Source organism: Verticillium alfalfae, genomic scaffold (assembly GCF_000150825.1).
Source record: "Verticillium alfalfae VaMs.102 supercont1.4 genomic scaffold, whole genome shotgun sequence".
NCBI lineage: Eukaryota > Fungi > Ascomycota > Sordariomycetes > Glomerellales > Plectosphaerellaceae > Verticillium > Verticillium alfalfae.
Genome location: NW_003315035.1, coordinates 447587 through 472332, shown reverse-complemented (window position 1 = coordinate 472332; position 24746 = coordinate 447587). Strand labels below are relative to the sequence as shown.

Sequence of the window (24746 nt, the reverse complement as noted above, 5' to 3'; positions counted from 1 at the left end):
TGTCGGTCAAGTATACCTCGCCCGACTCGGGCCGGACGTTGGCAAATGCGTAGAGAACATGGGTGAGGTTCTCTACAGGCAGGTCTTGTGGGCGATGCTTGCGGCCGTAGATGGCCCTGGAGAAAATTACAAGTTAGCAGTCTACTCTGAGTAAAGACCCCAATGGAGGCAACTCCATGGAGGGGAAACATACCAGTTCACAAAGTACGCAACGCTGCGGTAGCCCTCGCCTGGTCCGCCTCCCATAGTGTTAGTCGTCGTGAAGGGGAGGGGTAAATTGACAAGAGTATCAGTGTAAGTATGCAAGAAAAGCAAGAGTGTCAGGAGAACAGCAGCAGATGTGAAAATGGTAGGAATAGGCTGCGCGAGATGCATATGGGGTCGTCATGCTGTGCAGGTGTGAGATCGAAGAGGAAATCCCAAAACGTCGTCAGGTCAGCCCCGCTGTATGTCACTGCCCAGCTTGTGAGGTCACTGCTCAGACGAGTGGCGGGGCATGAGTGGACGTGATTGGGCGTATGAAGGGAACATCCATCTCTCAATATCAACATCAACATGTTCAAGACTTCAATGTCCTTAGAAGTCACGGGTCGCTTTCTGTTTGCATGGTCTTGTGCGACCTGAGATCCAGGCATGGCTCTGATGCTTGTCCACTGATGTAGTCCGGAGGCCGATGAACTTTGTCCCCCGGTGAAGTGGATCCTACGCCGCCCCGTTGTGTCTTCGCCGAACCAAGGCATTGTCAGTGTCACCGAGGGTCATTCTAGCTTAACCTAAACTCTATCAGATAGTATAACTGCAGACGCTCGGTTTAAACAGACAATGCGATGGTTTTTGTGAATACTCGATGGAAGTTTTTTTTGTATCGCGACTACATGGCCCAAACTCCCGATATGATCATCACGTGACCAAACAACTGGTCTTGGTAATCATCACCAGGCAGCATCGCCGTCAACACTCTGCCATCACATTTGTTTTTCCACAGCACTGCCGTGATGGGCCCCCTGGCGTTCTTTACACGGGCGCTGGTCGCTTTTGAGGTGAGCCATCTCTACCCACGGTTGCCGGACATCTGCTAACTGGACCAGGACATCATCGTTCGACAGGTTTGCCATTTCTCCTCCCTCGTCCCGAATCTCGACTGACGGCCCAGATTCTCAAGAGCCCCGGCTTCCATCGCGGAGTTGGTCGCATTCACAAGATTGTACACGAGCGAAAGTACGGCCGTAATCCCCATGAACCGCTGTACCCCGGAGAGGCTACTGGTACGTTTGTTTGCTCGGCAAAAGAGAACCCAGGCTGACCTTTCTAAAGAGGATCATAGCGTCAAGTCGAGTACGGGCAAGTTCCGACAATACTTTGTGGAAGAGATCAAGGACCAATGGAAGGGGACAGTCAAGGACTATCCGCCAAAGCGATGATTGAATGGCTTGCGGGAGAATGACTGGACCACGCGATCAAGCGAACAGGAACCGAACAGGTTGAAACACCCCACTCCAGGATGCGATCGAAATGAGTTCTGGGCGTCTCGGCTTCGCATTCGAACAAACGAACAAACGAATTCTATGCCCCTTTATCCGCTGGAAAAATGCCGATATTGGGAAGCAGCCGAGCCGCGATGACTTTGTCCGCCTCACATCTGGGTCATGATACATTATGCATAAGACGACCTACCTCTGGGGAGGCGCACAAAGCAGGAGCATGCACAGCGCCATCGGACGCTGTCAAACTACGGCAAGTGTGCCGCGAGACACTTCTGGACTCGCGAGGCTATTTCACTACGGATTCAGAGACTGGGGCTACACCGGAATATCCGACGATGCGCAAACCATACTCGGCCTTCTAGGAGATCCGAGGATGCCGCAGCGATGCTTGTACAACATTACTACAATCTTACCATACTTTCCCCTCCCCCGTGTTAGCATCTTCGTGTTGTGCTCATGATACTCCTGCTGCTTACAGCCTCGAGTCTGCAGGTAGTTCCTGTTCAGGTGCTTGGCAATAACAAGACCAGCTGCGACCTTAACTCCGCGGCACACAATCTCGCGCAACACCTGATCCTCATGGCGACGTCGCGGGGAGCGCAGAGGCGACATTGTTAAAGCGATCGTCGGAGCAGACTCGCCCGCCTTGTCGTCCCTGTCGATCCGGGGCTGTTGCCGATTGATCAACGGAGCTCGAGCGCCGATCAGAGACCCCTCGACCTACGGAGCCAAGAGCTTGGAGGACCTTGCATTTCTTTGACAAGTTGATTGTGTTGCACTCTGGCATCGGCCTGCACCATCCGACCAAGTACGGTACCTGGGCGACCACGTGAAGTCGTCAAGGGGTTTCGTGCTAGATCAGGGGTGATGGAGCCGGCGATACCACACAGGTATTCCACCTTGAGGGGAATACCTCATTCCGCCATGTCGTTGCAATCTTGGTTTCCCCGCATGCATTTCGTTTGCATGCCTTGGCGAAGGGTGTCGATGAAATAAAGTGGCCGTTTGGGCGGTCCTCCCGGCCAAGACCTTCCGGCTAGCCTTATTGCGGACCTCGGAGGAGGCCGCAGCGACCACCACAACGATACCAATTAATGCTCGCCACGAAAACTGAAGGCGACATCGTGGGCGTTCATGAGGCACCTCAAACTGCCGTTTTGGTTCCGGCGCAAGCCACCCGAACGGCTTGTCGGGCTGCATTGCGGCCATTTCGACGATGCCATTTATTGAGCGAATGCTGCTGTTCACCTTTGCTGGCCACTCACGCTTCACGTCATTCTCTCGACTGCCACCATCATGAAGTCGCAAATCGGTTTCGCCGCGCTCCTGGCGCTCTCTAACCAGGCTCTGGCCCAGCAGACGGCGTATGGCCAGTGTGGTGGTAACGGCTGGACTGGCCTTACGACCTGCGTCTCTGGCTACTTCTGCAATGCGTACCACGAGTGTAAGTGGAATCATCAAAGCGAATGGCCTCAGACCGCAGATGGCTAACATGATCAGGGTACTCTCAGTGCATTCCCGGCCAAGCCCCCCCGGGCACAACCACCACGGCCCCGGCTCCTCCTGGCACGACGACCAGCACCAGACCTGCCACCACGTCAACCACTTCTAGGCCTGCCACCACCTCTGCGGGCACCACCTCTGCGGTCACCACCAGGGTTTCAACAACTACGTCTTCAGCGCCTCCCCCTGCGACGACCACGTCCGCCGGTAGCTGCTCCAGCTCCTTCACGTCCATCTCGGCCGCCGATTATGTCGATGCTATCAGCCCCGGCTGGAACTTGGGCAACACGCTCGATGCGATCCCTAACGAGGGTTCCTGGAACAACCCACCCGTTGATGACGGCACCTTTGACCATGTCGTTGACGCCGGCTTCAAGAGTGTCCGTATTCCGGTCACCTACACCGCCCACCTCACCAGCGGTGCGGCCCAACTGGACTATTGACCCCGTGTGGCTGCAGCGTGTTCGGATGGAATTGATCAGGCTCTGGCTCGCAACCTCTATGTCATCACCAATGTGCATCACGGTACGTCTCAGTATTGATTCTTCTTGGTGGCTTGCTCACACCGCCATCTCGCTGGCTTCCGCTGACAGACTGAAGACTCGTGGGAGTGGGCAGATGTTCGCAGCGGCGACCTCGTTGTTATTCAGCAGCGTTTCCGCGCCATCTGGGTGCAAATCGCTAAGAAACTCGCTTGCAAGAGCTCTCGTGTTTCGTTTGAATCCATCAATGAGCCCCCCGCCGACAACGCAGTCGATGGCGCCAACGTCAACAAGTTCAACGAGCTTTTCGTTAGTGCCGTCAACGAGGCTGGCGGTCACAACGCCAAGCGTGTGCTCCAACTGGCCGGCGGTGTCAGCGATCCTATCAAGACGACTCAGTGGTTCAAGGCCCCCGCTAACATTCAGAACCCTTGGGCCCTTCAGTTCCACTACTACTCGCCCTACGACTTCATCTTCGGTGCCTGGGGCAAGACCATCTGGGGCTCTGCCGCTGATCGCGCTGCTCTGACCGCCGACTTCCAGGCTGTTCGCGGCAACTTCTCCAACGTGCCCCTCGTCCTCGGCGAGTTCGATGCCAGCCCCCTCAACACGGAGCCTGCCGCACGTTGGAAGTGGACTGATCATCTAGCCCGCATTGCTACCGATCTCGGCGTTGCTCTCGTCATCTGGGACAATGGTCTGGATCATCTCGACCGGAACACTGGCGTGTGGCGCGATCCCGTGTCCATCGCTCTCATCGAGGCTGCCGTTGCTGGCGAGCGCAGCTCCCTTCCCGACAGCACGGAAGATGCCGGCGCGTCGACTCAGTCGTCCTCTGCCTACCTCTGGAACAAGGTCGGCAATGCTGTGGCTGATCAAGTGCTTCCCTGGCTCTTCAACGGTAACACCCTGACTGGTATCACAACCCAGACTGGTGACGCCTTGTCAGCGGGTTCTGATTACACCGTGTCCTCCAATGCCATCACCTTCAAGGCCGGCTTCCTTTCTGACTACCTCGGCCCCAACGTGACTCCTGGAAGCAAGGCCAACCTTACTTTGACCTTCTCGGCCGGTGCCCATTCCAACATTGAGGTTGTCCAGTGGGACACCCCTGTTCTCGTCACCGAGCCCGATGCCACTCCCGGCCAGGACCTCCAGATCCCCATCAATGGAAGGGCGTACCCGTGCTTGCCGCTGTGCGTGCTGAGGCTGCCGACGGCACCATCCTGTTCGATGACTGGACGCAGTGGCTCGGACCTCTGCAACGTGGACGCCTGGTAAGTTCCCGAAATGTCCGACATACGAGCTTGTTTGCTAACAAGTGGCACAGACGTTCAACAGCCACTACTTCTGGGAGGGCAGCAATGTCATTCTGCGCGCGTCGGCCATCGCCGCCGTGCTTGAGCTGAACAAGGCCGTCAAGTTCACCTTTGAGTTCTACCCCCGTGTAGCGGGTAACTCGGTCACCTACACACTCGACCCGACGGACGAGTGTTAAGCGTCTGCGGGTGATCTTGGAAGCAGGAAATCCATGCCATATTGTGCTGTAGCTTATGCGCTGTTGTCAAAACCTCATACAAAGCCAGGCCATTCGTCAAGTTGTTCCGAGGACCCGTGACCGTGGAGAAATTCCATTGATCCCAAGATATGAAACGTTCCTCTGCAGGTTCGTGTGCCGCCAACGCCATGCCTGCCCCATCGGCCAGTTATCCCATAGGTCCTCGGATCAGAGAAGCAATTTGGTTATCAATTGTTTCCACCACTCGTGTGTTTTTGCGTGGCTGGAACCTGCAGCCGATTCTCTCTTTGGCATAGGGTTCCATCTCGCAGTCCTGCCCGGCCCCCTACAGAATATCAGGAACCGCTTCCGAGGGCTATCCAAGCCATACTACAATCTGAATCGGACCTATGCTGAAGTGTCAGGGCTAAGACAAATCGATACGAGCATCAACGGCAGACTATGGCCAACGGGTCTCGTACCGCCTCGTAGTTTCGTGCCATGACCAGTAGCAATTCTCATGAGAACATCATAGGTGGGACAGTGATACTATAGACAAAGGCCACTTGCAGCAGTATCGCCTGCCCAGCTCGTTAGCGTTACGTCATTGTGTTTGAAATGACTGCACGTACAACTTCGGGGTGCCGCTGCGGCCCTTCTAGTCCTCCTTTGAGAAAAGCTCAGCGCTGGTGACGGTTATTTTCAGTGGGGTCATCAGGTTCAACAGGCTCCGGTTGAGGATTCGGTTTAGGTTTCGGTTTAGGTTTCGGTTTAGGTTTCGGGTCCACGACATGCGAACCGGCGGCTTGATTCATGGATTCCTCTCTCAACAGTACTATTATACACTCCGGCATTAGCTAAAGCGCCCGTTTTCGTGTGCTGTATTTGTATAACGTCTATGTCGAAACCCGAAAACCGTCGGAACTCAAAACCGTTGATGGCTAAATCGAGTTTGTTTCTGAGTGATTGGGAACTCGTTGGTAAGGCACACCAGCGAGATGCGGCCAGACGACCCTTTTTCTACTTCATTCTTTCTTCTTTTCGTGTGAGGCAGCCTTTAAGACCTTGTTCGGGTGCCAATAGTAGGTGCGCCTTACGTCCAGCCGGGAGTGCCGAGCCTTGTGTACACACCGTGAGGAGGGGTAGTGTGACTGAGTCTTAATCCTCTCACCGGTTCACGGCAAGGCTCGCCAATAGTCACCTTGAATAAAGATATCAGTGATGCTGCTTACTCCAGGTCTCCAGATTTGAAATCTTTCTAGCCGAGCCTTGGGTGCACACGGTGCATCAGGATGAGATCATATGAAACACGAAAAAAAAGCCTTACCTGGCTTCTTGCTTTAAAGAGTTGGCATACTCGAGACTAGCACACTCCCACCCCTAACCGTCCTCGAATTCTTGATTTCACATCTGGGCCATCTAATCGCCTTGTCATACCTTCTTGGGCCAGCTCCGACATATTCAGTCTGAAAGCTTTGGACGGTGCTTCGAAGAACCTACTTCGCCACACACTCCGATAGCATGTCTCAGTGTGCACAAGATGCAGCGGGCAAGGCAGAAGAGATCGCCCGCAGTGCTGGAAGCCCAAGTGAAGACGATGTCAAGAGAAGGCCCTGGTAAGTGTGCTTACTCGGGTATCCCGTGGCCTTGCGTGGGCTAATTTGATGGCTTGAACAGGAAGTTCATTGGAAAACAAGGCCTCGTTTCGTTCGTCGCGTCTGACCCAGAGCTCTTCGCTGTCAGACGGTTCGACAAACTACACTCACGGGCCATTCTCAGTCTTCAGGACGAGTTGGCAGATTACGAAGAACGGCTCGACAACATGGATGCCAGATACAGCTCACTGCATGTGATGTTGATAGGCAGGCGCCCATCGATATTCGTCGAAGTTCCGCCGGGAGGATTCACCGCGGAAGAAAAGGCCTCGAATCAAGAAAAGTATGGCGACAATGCTATACCAAGACACATCAATAACGGCAGCTTTCGTGACGAAGTAGCTGAGCGCAAAGAACTGACGGAAGCGATAACTTCTAAGCTCATGGCTTACGGTAAGTACGCCGGGGAACCTTGGTAGACCCCGCAGCTGATGTCTAATCTAGACAAGCTTCTCTTGCGCTACTTCAAGCTCCACTCGAAACCAGTAGCATCCCCATGGACCAGAGCCAATATCGAAGCCTGGTTTAGTAATAACGAAAAGGCAGTAGCGGAACAAGAGCAGGATTTTATAAAACACACAGATGACTTGATCGGGCTTGTTGCAGAAAAGTCGCCGATGCGGCGGTTTTTCGAACACAGAGTCATTTATCCAACGAGAAACAGCCTACGTCTCTTCAAACAGAAGCCGGCAGAGGACCTCGGTTGCCAAGAACAGTCGATGTATTATCGGTACAGCGACGAAGGCATCGATAGGCTCGCACTAGCTGCTTCTCTTTCAGCAACAATTGCCATGTTTCTCACGCCCATGTGGATCATGCACACTTTGGACAGCGGACGAACGAAGCTGGTTGTCATCACATGCTTTTCTTTGGCCTGGTTCATGTTTCTGGCCGTTGCAGCGATCGGGTCGGCATCTACCAACTTGGCAGCAACAGCGGGGTGAGTAATGACCCGGATATCAGTCACCAGGCAAATTGGCTAATTCAGGTCTCCCCCAGTTATTTGGCGGTCATGGTTGTTTTCTTGCAGATTGGGCAATCTAATTCGTGAGGCAACGTACTGGCTACTTGAACGATAGATAGGTATCTTCAAGCAATTGATTTCTCTCGCGTCTGTGTCCGAGCCGCCGACCAGTGCCGAAGGAATCAAGGGCCGAGTGGGGCCGAATTTAGTGGATCGAGTGCACATCTTAATCCAACGTCCCACCCCTCACGCGCCGGGCCCTCGCTGTTACTCACGACTCCACGACCCAAGACGGCCATGGACACAGGCAAACCCCCGCCGGCATCATCCTCATTCTCGGCCGCACACTATTTCCCGAGTCGGCGCCGCGTCTGGCAGGCATGCACCAACTGCCGGGCCCGCAAGACGCGGTGCGATGCGGCGAAACCAAAATGTAGTTTATGCATGGCCCAGAACGCTGACTGTGTGTACAAGGACTCGAACCAGCCACGCATCGATCACAATACTCGCATCATGCTGGAGCGTATTCAACTGCTCGAAGATCGTTTGTTCTCCTCCCCGGTCTTCGGTCAACCTGCGACAACACCCTCACATCCTCCACAGTCGCTCGTTCAGCCAGACCCTGCTGAACAGCTCGGAGGAGCAACCTCTTCCTCTTACCTCAGAGATCGCCACGGCGATGCCATGAGCACGGATGCTGCAGAAACTGACAAGCAGATTCCCATCCCGTTGTCACATACCGCCAACGCAAATCACGTCTTGGAATGGCCCATTGTCCAGCAGCTACTATCTCAGACACATTCAGCTCCACCACCAAAGCCGGCCTTGGGTGATATGCAATCGACAGAGGCTACAGACATCTTCTTCACCCAGGACGCGCATGCGGCGCCGAGCCTGTGCCCGCCGGAATCCTGGAGGCTGTTCAACAAGCAGGATTTCGCCTCTTCCGGTGCTGTGGGCTACTACCGCGAACTCATCCAGACATACTTTGACGAAGTCAATATCTTCTTTCCGTTACTATCATTGGACTACGTTCAACGTCTCTTTGATGCTATTGTATCTTTCGAGAGCTCAAATGACGATCAAGACGATATCGCGCCTGCACTTCACTGCCTGGTGCTGCTTGTGCTGTCCTTTGGCTCCTTTGTACATGATGGGAGGTGTCGAATTCGCCTTGCAGGAAGCAGCACTGTCACACCACTGCCTTCACAAGACTATTCATCTTTGGATGATAAACTTTGGCGGAAAGCCAAGCTTCTTCTTGGCTATGTTTCTTCCGACTTGACCCTCGAGGCGGCGCAGTGCACCATGCTCGCGAGGTAAGATATCCCCCAGCGGACTGACGAGACCGTCTGGCTGACATCCCTTCTCACCAGCCTATATACGGGCGCAATGGGACGAGTATCAGACTCCTTCCATTGGGCGCACGCCACAGCTGTCAAGTGCGAGGCCCTCGCCAAACGGGTCACCGCCGATACCACAGAGACTGGCGTCTTCTCCGAGTCCTTCCGCCGTCTCTACTGGGTCGCGTTCATCTACGAAGGCGATTTCATATCAGAAGTCTCCATCACCCTCCCCTCAGGCATCGCCCGCTACGAAGACGTCGTTCCCTATCCCGTTCAAGAAGCGCCGTCTCACGCCCGCCGACCCCCCAGTTCCTCCACTGCCCAGCACCTCTCCCCCAGTGCCGCGACGGCCATCAGCCCCGCCTCGTCATCCCTCGACCGCACCGAGGAGCTCGTCGCCTTCCAGATCAGCACCAACGCCGCCATCCGCCGCTTCCTCAACCGCGTCAACAGCGTCGTCTACGACAGCAAGGACCAGTTCCGCATGACGCGCGCCAACTATGCCAACTGGCTCCTCCGCATCACGGAGGACCTCTGGTCCTTCCACGGCGCCATCTACCAGAACCTCCCCGACTTCCTCCTCACCAGCAGGCCACGCAAGCCCACAGGGTCGCCCGCCACCCCGGGTTTCCCGTCCGTTGAGGAGCTGGGAAACAACCCGTGGAACGTGCTGCGGCTCGAGGGGCGGTACTATGCGGGCCAGTACATCATCCACCGCCCGTTCATCGAGTACGTCCTCCTCAACGTCAGTCACTTTGCGACGCATCCGTGCCGCGAGGCTGTGCTGGAGCGGTGCCGCCTGTGTCTGCTTGGGTGCAAAGGGTTCATCCATGTCTTCGACGTGGATCCCACCAACAGCGTGACGGGGCTCTTCGCCGCGGGCATGGTGTAAGTGTTGTCTGCATCCTTCTTGTCGCCTTGGTCCGTGATGCTGACTTGCGCAGGACGTTTACAATGGTCATCATCTTGAGAGTGGCGACCATGTGTCCCGTGTTTTGCGATATTCTGCCGCCCGAAATTGAGCGTGCGATTGTTGTCGGTGGGCGGAATCTGCGTCGATTCAGTGGAAGTGTCAGGGAGTTTGAGTGGCATCTGGGCGTCTTGGAGAAACTAGAAGAATCTTGTCGCAGGCAGGGGGGCGATGAATGAGTTTGTCATGATGCAAGACAGTGGCACGTCTCCTCATGCTATGAACTCGGGTCTTTCAGCTTCTGCAATTGCCAGCCTCCACGAGTAGGCTGACCGATCCAACAGCACAGTGGCTTCTTCACGATGCGGGCTCTCTTTCAGAAGGATGATGTGCAAGTGCTTGTTTAGATGCTATATTTCAGTTCGGTTGTAGACTGTATCAAGTAACGTTCTGCTGCTGACCCCGTTTCCACGCGAGTTGGTACCTGACACCGCATGACAACAGCCTTCGTGTTGAGAATCATTCTTTCACCTAGGTGTCATGCATAAACCCAGTTCACGCCGCCACTGGCACGGGCGTCACCTCTACCTTCTCAATCCTCTTTCTTTTCTCATCCGGCGCCAGCTCAAACACGCCCACCCCAGATATTGTCTCCTTCGCCTTGGTCCTCTCCTCCACCGACGGCTGAATCACTTTGCCCTCGAGCCTCTTGTCCGCCGACGTCATGGGAGCGTACAGCTTGAGCAATTCGTTGAGCCTCTCCCTCTGCAGGCAGTTCTCGATTTTCCAGCTCGCCGCCAGAGCATCGAGCTCCTCAAACGTCTTGTCCTTGAAGTAGTCGGCCCACTCCTGGACCATGTACTCTGCCATGGTAATGCCGCGAATGCCACGGAACACGTGCATGTGCATGCGCCACTGCCAAGGGTACTTCTTGCTGTGTTGCGCCGGCACGTTGTCCTCGAACCACTTGTGCAGCGGCCCAAAGAGGCCGTCCTGAAGGTGGGCGTCGTCATAGGCCCAGCTGTCCACGGCCAGGTCGCGCTTCTTCTTGATTATGGGGGCGAGGAGCTTGAGCCAAGGCGACTCGGGGGAGAGGTAGGCCAGGCCCATGACGTTGATGTCTTTGTAGCACCAGATAGACCATGCTGCGAGCTGTTAGCCGTGTTGTTCCTTTCGTTGGTGTTGGAATGTAACATGCCGATGCTTTCGGAGGTGTAGATGGCCATCTGGCGGTCGAGCATGTTGTAGCGCTCATTGTTATGCGTCTCCCATTCGGGATTGAAATCCTCGCGTTCATAAATGGGACCAAACTCGCCATTCCACACGGGTACATTGTGCTCCTTCATGAAAGCCGCCTTGCGATCATACATCTGTCGAATGTACGCATCCTGCTCGGGCTTTTCCTGGTAGCGTCCAATACGGTTCGGGAAGCCAAACCCGCAGTAGTCGTGAATGGCGTAAACCGAGTTCGGGAACACACCGGTAAAGCCAGAAAAGTCCATACTGAATGTATTACCTTCGAGGAAGAGGATATGTTCGGGATCGATCTCGCGGATGGCAGGCACGATGCGGTCGTAGAATGATAGCAAACGCGTCCACTGCTCGTCGGCAGGCTCATTAAGAGGGTTGAAGCCGGCAACCCAGGGGTTGCTCTTGTAGCGCGCAGCGATAACCTTCCACAAATTAATGACCCGGTCCTGGAAGTGCTTGTGGTCCCAGAAGGCTGCGTAGCCTGTCGGGTTATCGCAATGCCAGTCTTGATTCTGGCCTCCTGGGGCCGAGTGGAGGTCCAGGATTGTGTAGATGCCGTACTTAGCGCAAAGCTCAATGGCCCTGTCCAAGTGCTTGAAACCTTCCTCTTTAATCACCATGGGGTTCATATCATCCTCGAAATGACGGTAGTTGAAGGACAAGCGAAGGCAGTTGAAGCCAAGCGAAGAGAGGAATTCGGCGTCCTTCTCGGTGAAGAAGTATTCGAGGAACTTGTCGAAGAAGAAGTCGTACTTCTCTTTACCGAGAACCTTGAGGAGAGCAGCGCGGATCTGATTCTCCCGGCCAGGGAAGCCGTTTAAAAAGTTCTCCATGAGCATCCAACCACCTAGCGTTGTCTGTGCCATTGATGTTAGCAGGAACTTGATGGAGAGGATCCAGAGCTGGACGTACTCCTCGCAGCAACACGGTGTTGCCATTTCCGTCGATAATGTCCTTGCCGGACGTTCTGAGGATGCCGCAAGACATGCTGAAAGACTGTTTCGGAAGAAAAGGACGATGATGAGCCAGAGAACGACAGCTTCAGCGAGAACTTCTGCTCTCTAAATACCACGGCCCTCGCCGATCCAATCCGACAGCCAACGCGACTCGCAGCGCGTCTGGCCAGAAGAGCCCCGGGACGCCTTGCGCTCCACAAGTATACATCCTGAGGCATCCCTGTGCTCTCCAGGTAAAGATTTCTGATAGGGAGAGTATCTGGGACGTTGGAGCTGTGACCCAAGACAACCCCTCGTGTTGTCGCTGTCGGGGCAAGTCGAGACGTCCCCCGAACCCCACGCGACCGCCTAGTCGGGTAGCCAAGACACGCTAGGGGCAGGCTTTTAGATGCCCCGACAAGAATTCCTGTGTGCATGGGCTGCTTCGGGGCTTCGTTTTGAATCCCCCGAGCATCTTTGATTGGCTGAGTCCTCTTCAAGGGAAGTCGAGAGGACAATCTCCTCAAGCCCGGGCCCGATCCTTGACTCAGTCGGTGCGGGCGGCGCCCGCCCGGTCTCCCTATTCGCTCCCCGCTATGGGCTTCTGCGACAACTTCATCACGTTGTGCTCGTGTGGAGTTTACCCCAGCTTCAGTCTCTTCTCCGCACTCCTTCAGTTCTGAGACTTATTTCCCCAGCAATGGTTCTGTCCTGGGCCCAGTTCCCATGATGGCCTGTCATTGACCTTTAGCCGGAGACCCTCGACCTCAGCCCAACGTTCGGAACTCCAAGCAAGCGTCAGAACCGAGTCTTCTCCTGGCCTTAAAAGGAGAACTCGTCCCGGCTGCCTGGGTCGTCTTGGATCATCAGCCTGCCCTCGACTTCTCTCCTCACCTGCATTGCCAGACACCCTCTCCATACGCACGATGAACGCACTTCGACAGCGTCTGCCCGCTCCCAGGCAGGACCAGGCTGCCCGCCAAGCACGCAAGAATGGCGGTGCTGAAGGCGGAAAGGCTGGGTACGAGCCCTCCCGTATCGCACAGCTTGCCCAAGAGGCCCCCATCTGGTATCGCTCTGCCGCTCGCCGGCGGCTCTACTTCCTGCTGTTCCCTGCGGCCGTTGTCTCGTATGCCACGAGTGGTTACGACGGGTCCATGATGAACTCATTGCAGACCGTGTCTTATTGGGATGACTTCTTCGACAACCCGCGAGGCGCTCAGCTCGGACTCATGAGCGCCATCATGTCCCTCGGCAGCATCTGCTCGACGCCCATCGCGCCTTGGGTCGCCGACAAGTATGGCAGGCGCATGGGTATCACTGTCGGCAGTCTCATCATGATTATTGGTGCGATCCTGCAGTGCGAGAGTCACAACTTTGGCATGTTTGTTGGCAGTAGATTCGTGCTCGGATTCGGGTGTCTTTTGCCACGACGTCAGCGCCCAGTCTCGTCAGCGAGCTGTCGCATCCGAAAGACCGCGTCACGGTGACGGCTATCTGCAATACTTGGTAGGATCAAGCCTTCTAGCTGTCTCGAAACATGCGCTGACGCATTTCATTAGCTGGTTCGTTGGCAGCATCGCCGCGGCTTGGATCACCTACGGCACCCGCAATATCCAAAGCACTTGGTCTTGGCGCCTACCCTCTCTCTTGCAAATGGCTCCAAGCATAATCCAGCTCTCAACCATCTGGTTCCTTCCCGAGTCACCGCGCTGGCTAATCTCGAATGATCGTAGCGAAGAGGCCATGGAGGCTCTCAAGCAGTACCATGGCGAAGGCGGCGAAACGGAGCTCGTGCGACTGGAGTTTGAAGAAATCCGTGCTGCGATTGACCACGAAAAGCGTACGTGTCGACGCGCCTCGCAAAACATGCTCACAGAGATTCTTGCTGACAGTCAAGCGTAGGCTCGGGAACAACGACGTGGCCCTCGATGGTCAGAACCAAGGGCAACCGTTATCGCATGTTCCTCGTCGTCTGCATGGGGTTCATGAGCCAGTGGTCCGGCAACGGCCTTGTGGCGTACTGTGAGTGACTCGTTTCTCGGACAAAGACGGCATCGCTGACAGAGACAGACCTGTCGCGCGTCATGGACACGGTCGGCATCACCGACAAAAACACCCAGGCTCTGGTCAACGGACTCATCAACATTTGGAACTTTGGCCTCGGCCTGACGACGGCCTTCTTCGTCGAGCGCATCGGCCGCCGGCCCTGTTCCGCGCGTCGACGCTCGGCATGCTGACGGTGTTCACGGCCTGGACCATTGCGTCTGCTCTCTTCGACCAGAGCCGGGCCAAGTCGGCCGGCATTGCCGTCATGGCCCTGATCTTTGTCTTCCAGTTCTTCTACTGCATCGCCTTTTCGCCGCTGCCGGTCGCGTACTCGGTGGAGGTCCTGCCGTATTCAATCCGCGCCAAGGGCATGGCCACTTACGTCTTCTCCACCAAGGCGGCCGTTTTCTTTAACCAGTTCATCAAGTGAGTGTCTCGGTCCCGCTTGGCGGCCCGGAGAGATAAATCATCCACTGACGCGTTGCAGCCCTATCGGGTTGGAAAACATTGGCTGGCGCTTCTACCTCGTGTACGTGGCTATCCTGGCTGTCGAGAGTTTCATCGCCTACGGCTGGTTCCTCGAGACCAAGGGCAAGGCTCTGGAGGAGATTGCAGTCATCTTCGACGGAGAGGCGGCTGATGTGCGCATGGACGATGGTCACAAGTTGGAGGGTCTTGTGGATGTTGAGGAAACGGAGAATGTCCACCGCAAGGTATAGATGATGTTGGTCAATAGATTGCGTACCTGAGTTGGGTACCCGAAAGGAAGATTCGCAAGATACTTCTGACTGTCAAACATCATGGTCATCGCCAGTACTTCCCAAAACGATTGTTCCAAGGGGGGAAGATGCCCTGTGGCGGGTGCAGCCCAGTGACTGACCCGCTAACGCGACGAAAGCAGTCGTTTCGCACTGGAAGCGCATTTGACGCTGTGCATGAATGTGCCCTGCTCTGGCTCCAGCGCGACTGGAATCTCGGCTGGAATCTGAGGCCCAGCGACGCAGCAAGCAAACGAACAGCAAGTAATAGAAAAGCGACTCTACTTAACTATATTTTGGGGTCCATACTTCGCTCGCTGTCCCCATATGCCTTAGTGTGCACAGATCCCCACGCGAAGCGGCCTGGCTGTCTAGCGGCTTGGGTGAAACGATACGGCATTTCAGATGGCACGCTGTCTTCTGTGCCAAAGGGCAACCCCTTACCCAAAGCAATCGATCATGGCCTACAGCACCAAATTTTGATACACTGGCCTGTCGCGCGGCGAGAACAAAATGTCGGATGCAGTCGGCGACGTCTGGTAGCCCCGCCGGAGCCGCGCTCGCGCAAGACAGAGCTACTCTAGAAGAGGCAACTTGTCGTGTGCGGCGCTGCGAGGCTGGCGGTGAGACAGAAGGAAGCGACCGGGGCCGCCATGATTGCAACCTTCCAGGCCTTCGAAGCACAGCGAGTCGAGGAGAAAAGAGCGATCATCTTCACGTGGGAAGCTACGGCGTGGCCATTGGCGTAGACAGATTTGCCAAGCTCCATCCGGGGGGAAGGCCGGTGCCAACCGAACCAAAGAAATCCCGAGAAAAAATCGTTCACGTACGTGCCAAGTCTGTTTGCGAGAACTAGCCTACCAAGCCTACGTCGGTCAACAACCTACGCAGCCAAGCTTGCCAAGGCAGCGTACCCAAGTGGGGGGGATTTGCCATAAGAGGCAGGCGAGATGCACTCACGACTAAGGCGAGGCAAGCACCGCCAAGCAGGGTCTTTGCCTTTAAGCTGTTCAAACGCCCCCCAATTCGCATCACTGCACTTGCCTTTCTTCCTTCCCTCTATCTCGCTCTCCCTCTTCCACTATTGCCTAGTCATCGGCTCATCTTGTATCACCGACACGCATCCCATTGACCAACACCATCGCCACCTATTCTGAAGTCGCCTCGCCATCAACCCCGCGCCTCTCGCCCTCCATCACCATCCTCCGCCAGGTCTTGCCATCTACCCTGATGGAGTCCGCTCCCCGCTACACTGTCACCGTCTCCGTCGTCCGAGCCTTCTGCCTCGGCCGATTCTCCACAGAATCCCAATAACACAACCTAAAGGTCCAAGTGCACTGAGGAACGAAAAAGCACCCTCTCTCCTTTCGCCATGGCGAAATCCAACGAAAAAGGCCCGGACGACGGACACGTGAGCGACAGTCGAACCAACCACTAACCTTTCCGCCCACAGCCTCTCCTCCAGCAGGTCGTCGACGAGCTGAAGGCCAGCCATGTCGATGGGCTGACCGCTGCCGATGCCGCATCGCGGCTGCAGACCTATGGCAAGAACGAGCTCGGTGAAGCCGAGAGCGTCTCGCCCGTCAAAATCATCATCGCCCCAAGTCGCCAACGCCATGACCATGGTCCTGATCCTCGCCATGGCCGTCAGTTACGGCATTGGTTCCTACATCGAAGGCGCCGTCGTCACCTTTGTCATCCTACTCAATGTCATTGTTGGTTTCTTCCAGGAGTACTCCGCAGAAAAGACGATGGACTCTCTTCGGTCTCTGAGCTCCCCCACAGCTCGTGCCATTCGTGATGGCGAATCTGTCGTCCTTCCCTCTGGGGATCTTGTGCCCGGTGATCTCGTTGAACTCAAGGTCGGCGACACGATCCCTGCCGATGTCAGAGTCTTCGAAGCCGTCAATTTTGAAACCGATGAAGCTCTTCTTACCGGTGAATCACTCCCCGTCCGCAAAAGCGAGACTGTCACGTTTCCTGAGAAGACGGGACCTGGTGACCGCCTCAACGTCGCCTACAGCTCGTCCAACGTGACCAAGGGCCGCGCCAAGGGCATGTCTTCGCCACAGGAGTCTACACGGAAATTGGTGCCATCGCGTCGCAGCTTCGGAAGAAGGAGACTCGGCGTCGCCCCGTCAAGCGCAAGGCGACGGCTCCGCGAGACCCCATCGCTATCTCGAGGCGTACACGCTGACCCTAACGGATGCCATTGGCCGATTCTTGGGCGTCAACGTCGGCACTCCGCTACAGCAGAAGCTGTCGAAACTCGCCATGTTGCTGTTCGGCATAGCTATTGTTTGTGCCATCATCGTTCTAGCGGCCAATGAATTCTCGTCTGAGCAGGAAGTCATTATCTACGCTGTAGCTACCGGGTTGTCGATGATCCCCGCTAGTTTGGTAGTCGTGCTGACGATCACCATGGCGGCTGGCACAAAGCGTATGGTCAAACGCAACGTCATCGTCAGGAATCTGAAGAGTCTGGAGGCTCTGGGCGCTGTCACTGATATTTGTTCCGACAAGACCGGTACCCTGACGCAGGGCAAGATGGTGGCCCGCGGTGCATGGCTCCCTGGGAAGGGTACATACACCGTGGAGAACTCTACTGCGCCGTTTGATCCTACCGCAGGCGACATTCGGCATCACCCCGAATCACCGCGCCGCATCGACTTCAAATCGGGCGGCGATGCGTGTGGCACCATCGCAAAGGCCGAGGATTTGGTAAAGGACAGCCAGAACAGCCTGGGCGACTTTTTGCAAGTCGCATCCCTTGCCAACCTCGCGACCGTCACGCAGAAGGAAGACCGGTGGGATGCCCGCGGCGATCCTACTGAGATTGCGATTCAGGTCTTCAGCACGCGCTTTGGCTGGAACCGCCACGAGCGAACAGCAGGAGAGAAGGCAGAGTGGCAAGATGTTGCCGAGCTGCCATTCGACTCTGACGTCAAGCGCATGTCGGTTGTGATGAAGCACAACGGAACCGGCCAGCTTCATGCCTACACCAAGGGCGCTGTGGAGCGTGTCATCCAAATCTGTACCAAGTATGCGCCGAGCGATGACGGACAACTCGTTCCTGTGACGGATGAGTTCCGCGAGGACATCTTGCGCAACATGGAGGTGTTCGCTGGCTTGGGACTTCGCGTGCTGGCTCTGGCTAGCAAGCCTTTTGAATCGACGCTGCAAAAGGGCGACGACGTCGACCGGGAAGCTCGTTGAATGCGACCTCGTGTTCCGCGGCCTGATCGGCCTGTACGACCCGCCTCGTCCTGAGTCAGCCCCGGCTGTTCGACAATGCCACGAGGCTGGCATCTCGGTGCACATGCTCACAGGCGATCACCCTGAGACGGCCAAGGCCATTGCCATCGAGGTCGGTATCCTGCCCTCGCGATGGAGCGCATTGCACGGGACGTCGCTGCCGCCATGGTTATGACCGCCTGCGCAGTTCGACGGCTTGTCTGATGAAGAAGTCGACAGGCTGCCGGTGTTGCCTTTGGTCGTGGCCAGATGCGCGCCCAGCACCAAGGTCCGCATGATTGAAGCTCTTCACAGGCGCAAGAGATTCGTCGCCATGGTACGTCGGCCCATTGTCGTGTTTCGTATATGATGATTTGTCTCTAACCCGCATTAGACCGGTGACGGTGTCAACGACTCTCCCTCCCTGCGTCGCGCCGACGTAGGCATTGCTATGGGACAATCTGGATCTGATGTTGCCAAGGTAAGCAGAGTGCCCCGCGGTGTGTCTTCGACTTCGTTGCTGACCAAATAGGATGCGTCGGACATTGTCCTGACCGACGACAACTTTGCCTCGATTGTAGCGGCCATCGAAGAGGGCCGCCGTATCTTTGACAACATTCAGAAGTTTATCCTTTCACGTTCTTTCGGAAAACGTGGCTCAAGCCGGCACTCTTCTCGTGGGTCTTGCCTTCAAGGATGGTCGTGGCCTGTCCGTGTTCCCCCTGGCTCCTGTACAGATCATCTGGATCATCATGGCCACCTCGGGCATGCCTGACATGGGTCTCGGTTTCGAGCGGGCTGTTCCTGACATTCTCCGTCGGCCGCCGCAGTCGCTCAAGTCTGGTGTCTTCACAGCTGAGTTCCTCGTTGACATGGTCGTGTATGGCCTGTGGATCACGGCGCTTTGTCTCGCGAGTTTCTCCCTCGTTGTCTTTGGCTTCGGGAACGGCGATCTTGGTGAATTCTGCAACGAAGACTATAGCGAGCGTTGTGACGTTGTGTTCCGTGCACGCGCAACGACGTTCGCTTGCTTGACTTGGTTTGCGCTGTTTCTGGCGTGGGAAATGATCGATATGCGTCGGTCATTCTTCCGCATGCAGCCTGGATCGAAGAAGTACTTCACGCAGTGGATGCTTGACGTGTGGCGGAACCAGTTCTTGTTCTGGGCCATTATCTTGGGCTTTGTTACGCTGTTCCCCCTGCTTTACATTCCCAAGCTGAACACGGTCATTTTCAAGCACTCGCCCATCTCCTGGGAATGGGGCATTGTGTTCATCGCCGCAGGGCTCTTCTTCGCCGGCGTCGAAACGTGGAAGTGGGGCAAGCGCGTGTACTTCCGCCGGCAGGACCGCAAGCGCCTCGGCCCGGCGTTCAAGGACATGGACATTGAGCAGCGGGTGTTTGGCGAGTTCCTCGGTTCGGAGACGGACGAGGAGGCTGCCCAGGGAGGAAAGGCGCAGTAGGCGTATGGAAGCTGACGGACCACCAGACTGTCCTGTCTGTCGGCTGAAAAGTAAAATAGGTGTTTGAGAGGCAGACGCAAGGTTTCAACACGAAGCGTCCTGTCGTGGTGGGTTGTGCACTTGTTGCATTTGTTTTGATTTCACAGATATAAAATCCAAAAAAGAATTGTGCGATTTAAACAACTGAGACATGGCGTGAGTCAATGTTCTTCCACGTGGAGGAGTGGTTGAAAGCATATCTCGACGGCTCTTGGATGGAGAAGTATCATTGGGAATAATGACAAACTGGAAAGTAGCAAGAACGAAAACACGCAAGAGGCATAGGTCGCCTACCAAATTCAACCAAAACGTGTACAAAAGCCGAGTCATCACGATTCGTCCACCTGGATGTACGCCAACAGTCCATCGAGCACATCATGGCGCGTGCCCGTGTAGCGCACCTCGGCCTCGGTCCAGTTGATGACGCTCCACACGGCGTCGACGTACGCGGCCCGCGCGTTCTTGTACTGCAGGTAATACGCGTGCTCCCAGACGTCGACGCCGACGATGGGGGTCTCGCCAGGCCCGTTTGGCGACGAGATCCTGGTCGCGCGCCGTCACGATGCGCAGAACGCTGCCGCCGCCGCCGCCGACGTCCTGCTTGACGAGCCACCCCCAGCCGCTGCCCTGGACGCCGACGAGGGCGCGCGAAAAGGCGTCGAGCATGGCGTCGAAGGAGCCCCAGGTGGCGACGACGGCGGCGGCGAGGCGCGGGGCGGCGGCCTCGGGGTGCTGGGCGTCGGGGCTCGCGGCCGGGGCGAGGTTGCGCCAGAAGAGGCTGTGGTTGATGTGGCCGCCGGCGTTGAAGCGCAGGGCCGGGTGCAGGGCGAGCTGGTCGGCGAGGGAGGCGGCGGCGGCGGCGTCGTCGTGCTTGGCGAGGGCGGCGTTGAGGTTCGTGACGTAGGCCTGGTGGTGCTTGGTGTGGTGGAGGGTCATGATCTCGGCCGAGATGGCGGGCTCGAGAGCGTCGTAGGCGTAAGGCAGCGGCGGCAGGGTGTAGCGCGGGGTGGCCAGCTTGGGCGGGTTGGGGTTTTGCTAAGAGGGGTGAGCGAGTGATGGCGAGCAAAGTGATTGTGAGCAAGGGACTGCGAGAAAGTGACTGTGAAGCCCTCGCCTCGTGAGAAGGGCAATGAAGGCGAGTGAGCTGTTGGAACAGAGTAAGAACTCACCATCTCGGCGTACTGCACCTGCCCCCCGTCGGCCACATACGTCGTCCCGGCAGCAGGAGCACCGGGCGACAGCGAGGAAGCAACGTCTGACATGGCTCCTTACAAGTGGTGAGTCTCAGCCACGTCAACACTGTCGGGCAACAATCCTCCACACACAACAAGGAGGTTACTTGGCAAGACCGGCAATGTCAAGTCCGTCGTGTCTGGTCAAGAGGGACGGCGATGAATTGATGGTGGGGGGTGGGGGGCGTTGTCGCCGAGAGGCTTCGGCGCGGGGAACGGTGAAGAGACCGTGGCCTACTTCCTGTGGCTGTTGTGGCTGGTGTCTGCGACCGGCACCTGATTATGTGCGCTGTCCAAACCGCCGGGTAGCTCACTTGATGACGAGCCTCAGTGCATCTGCCGGCAGCACGGAGGAGGCGTCGCGGGCCATCAGACAGAGCATGGAGTACCGTGGCATCCGCACCCTGGACCAGACACGATCACGCCATCGCGCCAACGCACTACACCTCGTCAGATTCGACCGGCCGTTCAACTGAATCTTCCACTCTATCCCGACCTTTGTCTTCTTCCTTTTGCATGTTTTGTTACACAGTGTGGCATGTGTGGCCTAGGCCAAGTTGTATCATGTGTTCATATTCATACTGACTGGCAGCATTGTGTTCATAAGTATATCATGCTTTTCTGCTTTTCTCCTCCTCCCTTTTGTTCACTCAAGAAAAGCCACTCCGCCGCTGACGACATCACAGACCTTAAGCAAGGTATCCACCGATAAACGGCGTCAGGTAATCCATCTTGCCAATGACGACGCCCTCCTTGCGCAGGATCGAGTAGAGAATGGCCGTGTGGAAGAAGACGTTGGGCACGACGTAGCCGGCGACGTACTCCTTGGCCTTGAGCTCGGCCGACTTGCCGGGCCCCATGCCAAAGCTGACGGTGGCGTCGGTGCGCTCCTCAAACGTGGCGCGGTCGGCGCCCTCGAGGGCGGTGACGGCGGCGTCGAGGCGGGCGCGCACGTCGGCGAGCGTCTTGAGGCCCTCGGGCCACGACGTCGGCGCGGGCTCGACGTTGTGCAGGCGCGCGACGAGCTTCTGGGCCGTGTCGGTGACCATGTGCACCTGGAAGGTCAGGGGCAGCATGTCCGGGGCGAGGCGGGCGTCGAGGAGCTGGTCGATGGGCGTCGACGTGGCCGTCGCGTGTGCCTCGGCCTTGAGGACGAGGGCCTGGCAGGCGCGGACGGCGGCCAGGGTTTGCGTGACGCTGCCGTCGTAGAGAGTGTACGACATGGTTGCTTATCGTGTGTGTTGGGGGTTGAGGTGGGTGGTTGGGCGGTGGACTGTCGTCAAAAGGATGGACTGTGCTAGCGGGCGGGAGGTCGAGAGTGTGTGCTGGCTAACTTGAGAAAGTCAAGGCCAGGTAGGAGCAGGACTTCCCTCTCTTATGCCCTCGCTTCCAACTCGCGCCAGCAAAGCGGTGAGCCCCTCCCCTTCCGTCCCATTTCTTCGCTTCGCCTCGCCTCGCCTTGCCTCGCATCCTCGACACTTACCCCTCCACCCTGTCCTGCCTTCTATCCACCTCGCGCTTGACTAATGTATGGGCAGGAATCCGTCAGAGGCAAGAGACACGGAACGAGGCAGGCACGAAGCAGGAGGCACGAATGAGGATCCCCCTTCCCCGCAGGCCCCATCGCTCTTGCTCCATCGTAACGTTCCCGCTCGGCCGCTCCCTGATCCCTCGAGAAGGGGGAAAAATAGAGACGACGAGGCAACGAGGTGTCACCGCTGACAAATGCCCCTTCTGACAAATGGTCCCCGCCCCGCCCAACGCACCTCGTCAGTAAGTAGGTACGTAGTACGTAGTACCAAGGTGTCGACCGTGACCTGCCGCTGGGCGAAGACAAGGCCTCAGCCGCTGCCTTTTCGCCTACCTACCTGCGTCGAAAAGAAGAGGATGTGCATATCGTGTGCAGTCCAAACTTACAGCATGAAATTGAGGAGCCTTTGCATCGTCTTCGTCATCGTTGTCGTCGCCGTCGAAATTCTCCCGTCTGACGTTTTGGGGAACGACGAACGCATGATGGCCCAGACAATCAATGGTGGGGTTGGAGCGACAGGGACATGCTCCTGAAGGTTGGCAGGGGACCACAGAGCAGAGAGCAGAGAGCACAGAGGCTGCTGGAGCCTTCTCTTTGCACGTCGCAGCGCGTACCCGCCTACATCTCCACCGACGAGAGCGGGCAGACGAGGGGTTTTTCCATGCGGGAAGAGGATGCGGGACGTTGCGATGCCGCTTGTCTAGGAAGATTGCCCAGGCACGACGGGCATGGCACGACCCTGAAAACGTGAGAAACGGGTTCAAAGATTGGGCCTCAATTGGTAAGCACCGAACAGACCCCCTCTGCACTATACTCTCTCAACAAGCTCAATGAGGCGTCATCATCCACCTTGTGGCATGCCTCACAGCAAACATCACAAACCAAGGCGCACAGCATCAGTAGCAGCAGTAGCAGCAACACCAGGCCATCATATTCTTGCTACCCAAAACCGGACGACAGGCCTCTCCTGGCCGATGCTTCCCGTCGTCAAAGTGCAACGCCACCCTCCCAGGTTTCCTTTCCATTCGCGCATAGCTCGTAGCTTGTGGCTCGTAGCCCGTATAGACAGACGCCAGCGCCCCTGGCGAACAAACAATCGAAAATGCTAAAGTTGAAGAAGAAAAAAGTGCCCGTTTGCCCACGTACCAAATGGTATCATACCTAGTCGTACAAGAAAACAGTTCGGGGCATACGATGATGCCTCACGTCTCGCGACCCCGTCGCATGCGCATCACCTCTCCTCGAAGATCGCGGTTCTCCGACTCGAGACCGCCGAGCCGCTGCCGTGCCGCTGTACGATCGAGGTTGCGTCCTTCGCGCTCCGCCTTGAGCTTCGTCTCGAGGTCTCGCAGCCGCAGCATCCACGTCTTGTCCTCGGCAACGCCGCTTCCGCCGTGGCCCCGCTCTGCGAGCGCCGTCTCGTACGGGTTCGTCTCCGCGCCGAGCGACACGCCACCACCGCCCCGTGAGCTGCCGCCGCGCGAGCTGCTGGTCCGCGTCAGCGTCGACGACCGCTCGCTGTCGCGCCCCTTGCGGCTCTTCTTCTCGCGGTCTCGCGGGCCCGTGGGGATCGAAGGCGACGGGCTGCCGACGCCTTCCTCGCCCGCTGCCGAGTACGCTGCCCTCGATCGCACGTTGCTCGCTGTCCGCAGCGTCGCGTTCTCAATCTTGAGCTGCCGGTACGCCTCCTCCATGCGCACCATGCGTGAGTGTTCGCTCGAGTTGAGCGTGCCTGAGGCCACGCCGTTGCGCACAATCGACTCGAGCCTGTCTAGCTTCTTCGTCTTGGTATCGAGGTCGCCCTCGAGTGCCTGGTAATCCTTCCAGAGATCGCGCTCCATGTTCTTGATGCGCGACTGGAACCCTCCGACCATTGTCTCCATCGTCTTGACCGCGGCGAGCAGGTTCTTTGTGAACCCAGGCAGCATTGTCGCCACCGATTCAAGGGACGGTAGCGCCCGTCCGTTGATGAGGCTGTTGTTGTGCGCCCAGTCGGTGCCGCACAGGGACGAAAGTCGCGCCCACAGCACCAGCAGCAGGTTGTTGCGTTCCGTCAGCTGCTCCCTGAACGCCGCCTCGAGCTGCGTCATCTCTCTTCTTGTCCATCGCCCGTCCTGCCTCGAGCTCTGTGATGCGTGAGTCTTGCGACGACACCGTCCTCGACACGTGTCTGTGTGTCTTCTGAAACGTCTCAAACTGTGTGCGTGTCGTGCGGTGCCCCTGCTGCTCCTTGTGCAGTAGCTCAGACAGCTTGCGCAGCTCCAAGCCGTGTGACTCGAGTAGTGCGTCCCGCTGCTTGATGATGCGGCCTTTCTCTACGAGAGACGCCTTCGTCGTGTCGAGCTCGCGCACCGTATTCTCAGTTGCCGCTGAAGGCTCGTGATGTTCTGTTTTGGTCAGCAGGGATCTTGA

General features: G+C 56.9%; 10 protein-coding genes across 10 annotated transcripts in view; 5 read left to right on the top strand and 5 right to left on the bottom strand.

The window, feature by feature from the left end:
• The window catches only part of VDBG_03556 (endochitinase), a gene marked incomplete at both ends in the record, with an annotated part of 1303 nt that extends 1057 nt beyond the window's left edge, over positions 1-246 (bottom strand). The window contains 2 exons of the mRNA XM_003005557.1: positions 17-116; positions 194-246. Coding sequence (XP_003005603.1) covers positions 17-116; positions 194-246 — 153 coding nt within the window. The remainder of the gene's footprint in view (positions 1-16; positions 117-193) is intronic.
• Positions 247-995: 749 nt separating this feature from the next.
• VDBG_03555 (conserved hypothetical protein) lies at positions 996-1421 on the top strand (the record flags this gene model as incomplete). Its single annotated transcript, XM_003005556.1, has 3 exons — positions 996-1040; positions 1154-1265; positions 1315-1421. The coding sequence occupies 3 exons, from the start codon at positions 996-998 to the stop codon at positions 1419-1421; spliced, it is 264 nt and encodes an 87-aa protein (XP_003005602.1).
• A 1359-nt stretch (positions 1422-2780) lies between these two features.
• On the top strand, positions 2781-4967 carry VDBG_03554 (endoglucanase B; the record flags this gene model as incomplete). The annotated part of the gene is made up of 4 exons (XM_003005555.1): positions 2781-2928; positions 2996-3081; positions 3581-4746; positions 4811-4967. 4 exons carry the CDS (start codon positions 2781-2783, stop codon positions 4965-4967), a joined length of 1557 nt encoding a protein of 518 aa, XP_003005601.1.
• A 1521-nt stretch (positions 4968-6488) lies between these two features.
• On the top strand, positions 6489-10081 carry VDBG_03553 (conserved hypothetical protein; the record flags this gene model as incomplete). Its single annotated transcript, XM_003005554.1, has 6 exons — positions 6489-6583; positions 6645-7015; positions 7229-7562; positions 7706-8905; positions 8963-9820; positions 9877-10081. The coding sequence occupies 6 exons, from the start codon at positions 6489-6491 to the stop codon at positions 10079-10081; spliced, it is 3063 nt and encodes a 1020-aa protein (XP_003005600.1).
• A 316-nt stretch (positions 10082-10397) lies between these two features.
• Positions 10398-12080, bottom strand: VDBG_03552 (endoglucanase C; the record flags this gene model as incomplete). The annotated part of the gene is made up of 3 exons (XM_003005553.1): positions 10398-10994; positions 11174-11950; positions 12006-12080. 3 exons carry the CDS (start codon positions 12078-12080, stop codon positions 10398-10400), a joined length of 1449 nt encoding a protein of 482 aa, XP_003005599.1.
• Positions 12081-12954: 874 nt separating this feature from the next.
• Positions 12955-14796, top strand: VDBG_03551 (lactose permease; the record flags this gene model as incomplete). Its single annotated transcript, XM_003005552.1, has 6 exons — positions 12955-13412; positions 13591-13656; positions 13765-13871; positions 13934-14057; positions 14102-14503; positions 14565-14796. The coding sequence occupies 6 exons, from the start codon at positions 12955-12957 to the stop codon at positions 14794-14796; spliced, it is 1389 nt and encodes a 462-aa protein (XP_003005598.1).
• Positions 14797-16451: 1655 nt separating this feature from the next.
• On the top strand, positions 16452-19705 carry VDBG_03550 (sodium transport ATPase; the record flags this gene model as incomplete). Its single annotated transcript, XM_003005551.1, has 6 exons — positions 16452-17064; positions 17156-17952; positions 18044-18202; positions 18278-18406; positions 18464-18550; positions 18651-19705. The coding sequence occupies 6 exons, from the start codon at positions 16452-16454 to the stop codon at positions 19530-19532; spliced, it is 2667 nt and encodes an 888-aa protein (XP_003005597.1).
• Positions 19706-19946: 241 nt separating this feature from the next.
• On the bottom strand, positions 19947-20833 carry VDBG_03549 (superoxide dismutase; the record flags this gene model as incomplete). Its single annotated transcript, XM_003005550.1, has 2 exons — positions 19947-20606; positions 20741-20833. 2 exons carry the CDS (start codon positions 20831-20833, stop codon positions 19947-19949), a joined length of 753 nt encoding a protein of 250 aa, XP_003005596.1.
• A 659-nt stretch (positions 20834-21492) lies between these two features.
• Positions 21493-22026, bottom strand: VDBG_03548 (conserved hypothetical protein; the record flags this gene model as incomplete). Its single annotated transcript, XM_003005549.1, has 1 exon — positions 21493-22026. The coding sequence occupies one exon, from the start codon at positions 22024-22026 to the stop codon at positions 21493-21495; it is 534 nt and encodes a 177-aa protein (XP_003005595.1).
• A 1510-nt stretch (positions 22027-23536) lies between these two features.
• VDBG_03547 (anucleate primary sterigmata protein B) lies at positions 23537-24424 on the bottom strand (the record flags this gene model as incomplete). The annotated part of the gene is made up of 1 exon (XM_003005548.1): positions 23537-24424. One exon carries the CDS (start codon positions 24422-24424, stop codon positions 23537-23539), a length of 888 nt encoding a protein of 295 aa, XP_003005594.1.
• Between the last annotated feature and the right edge of the window lie 322 nt (positions 24425-24746).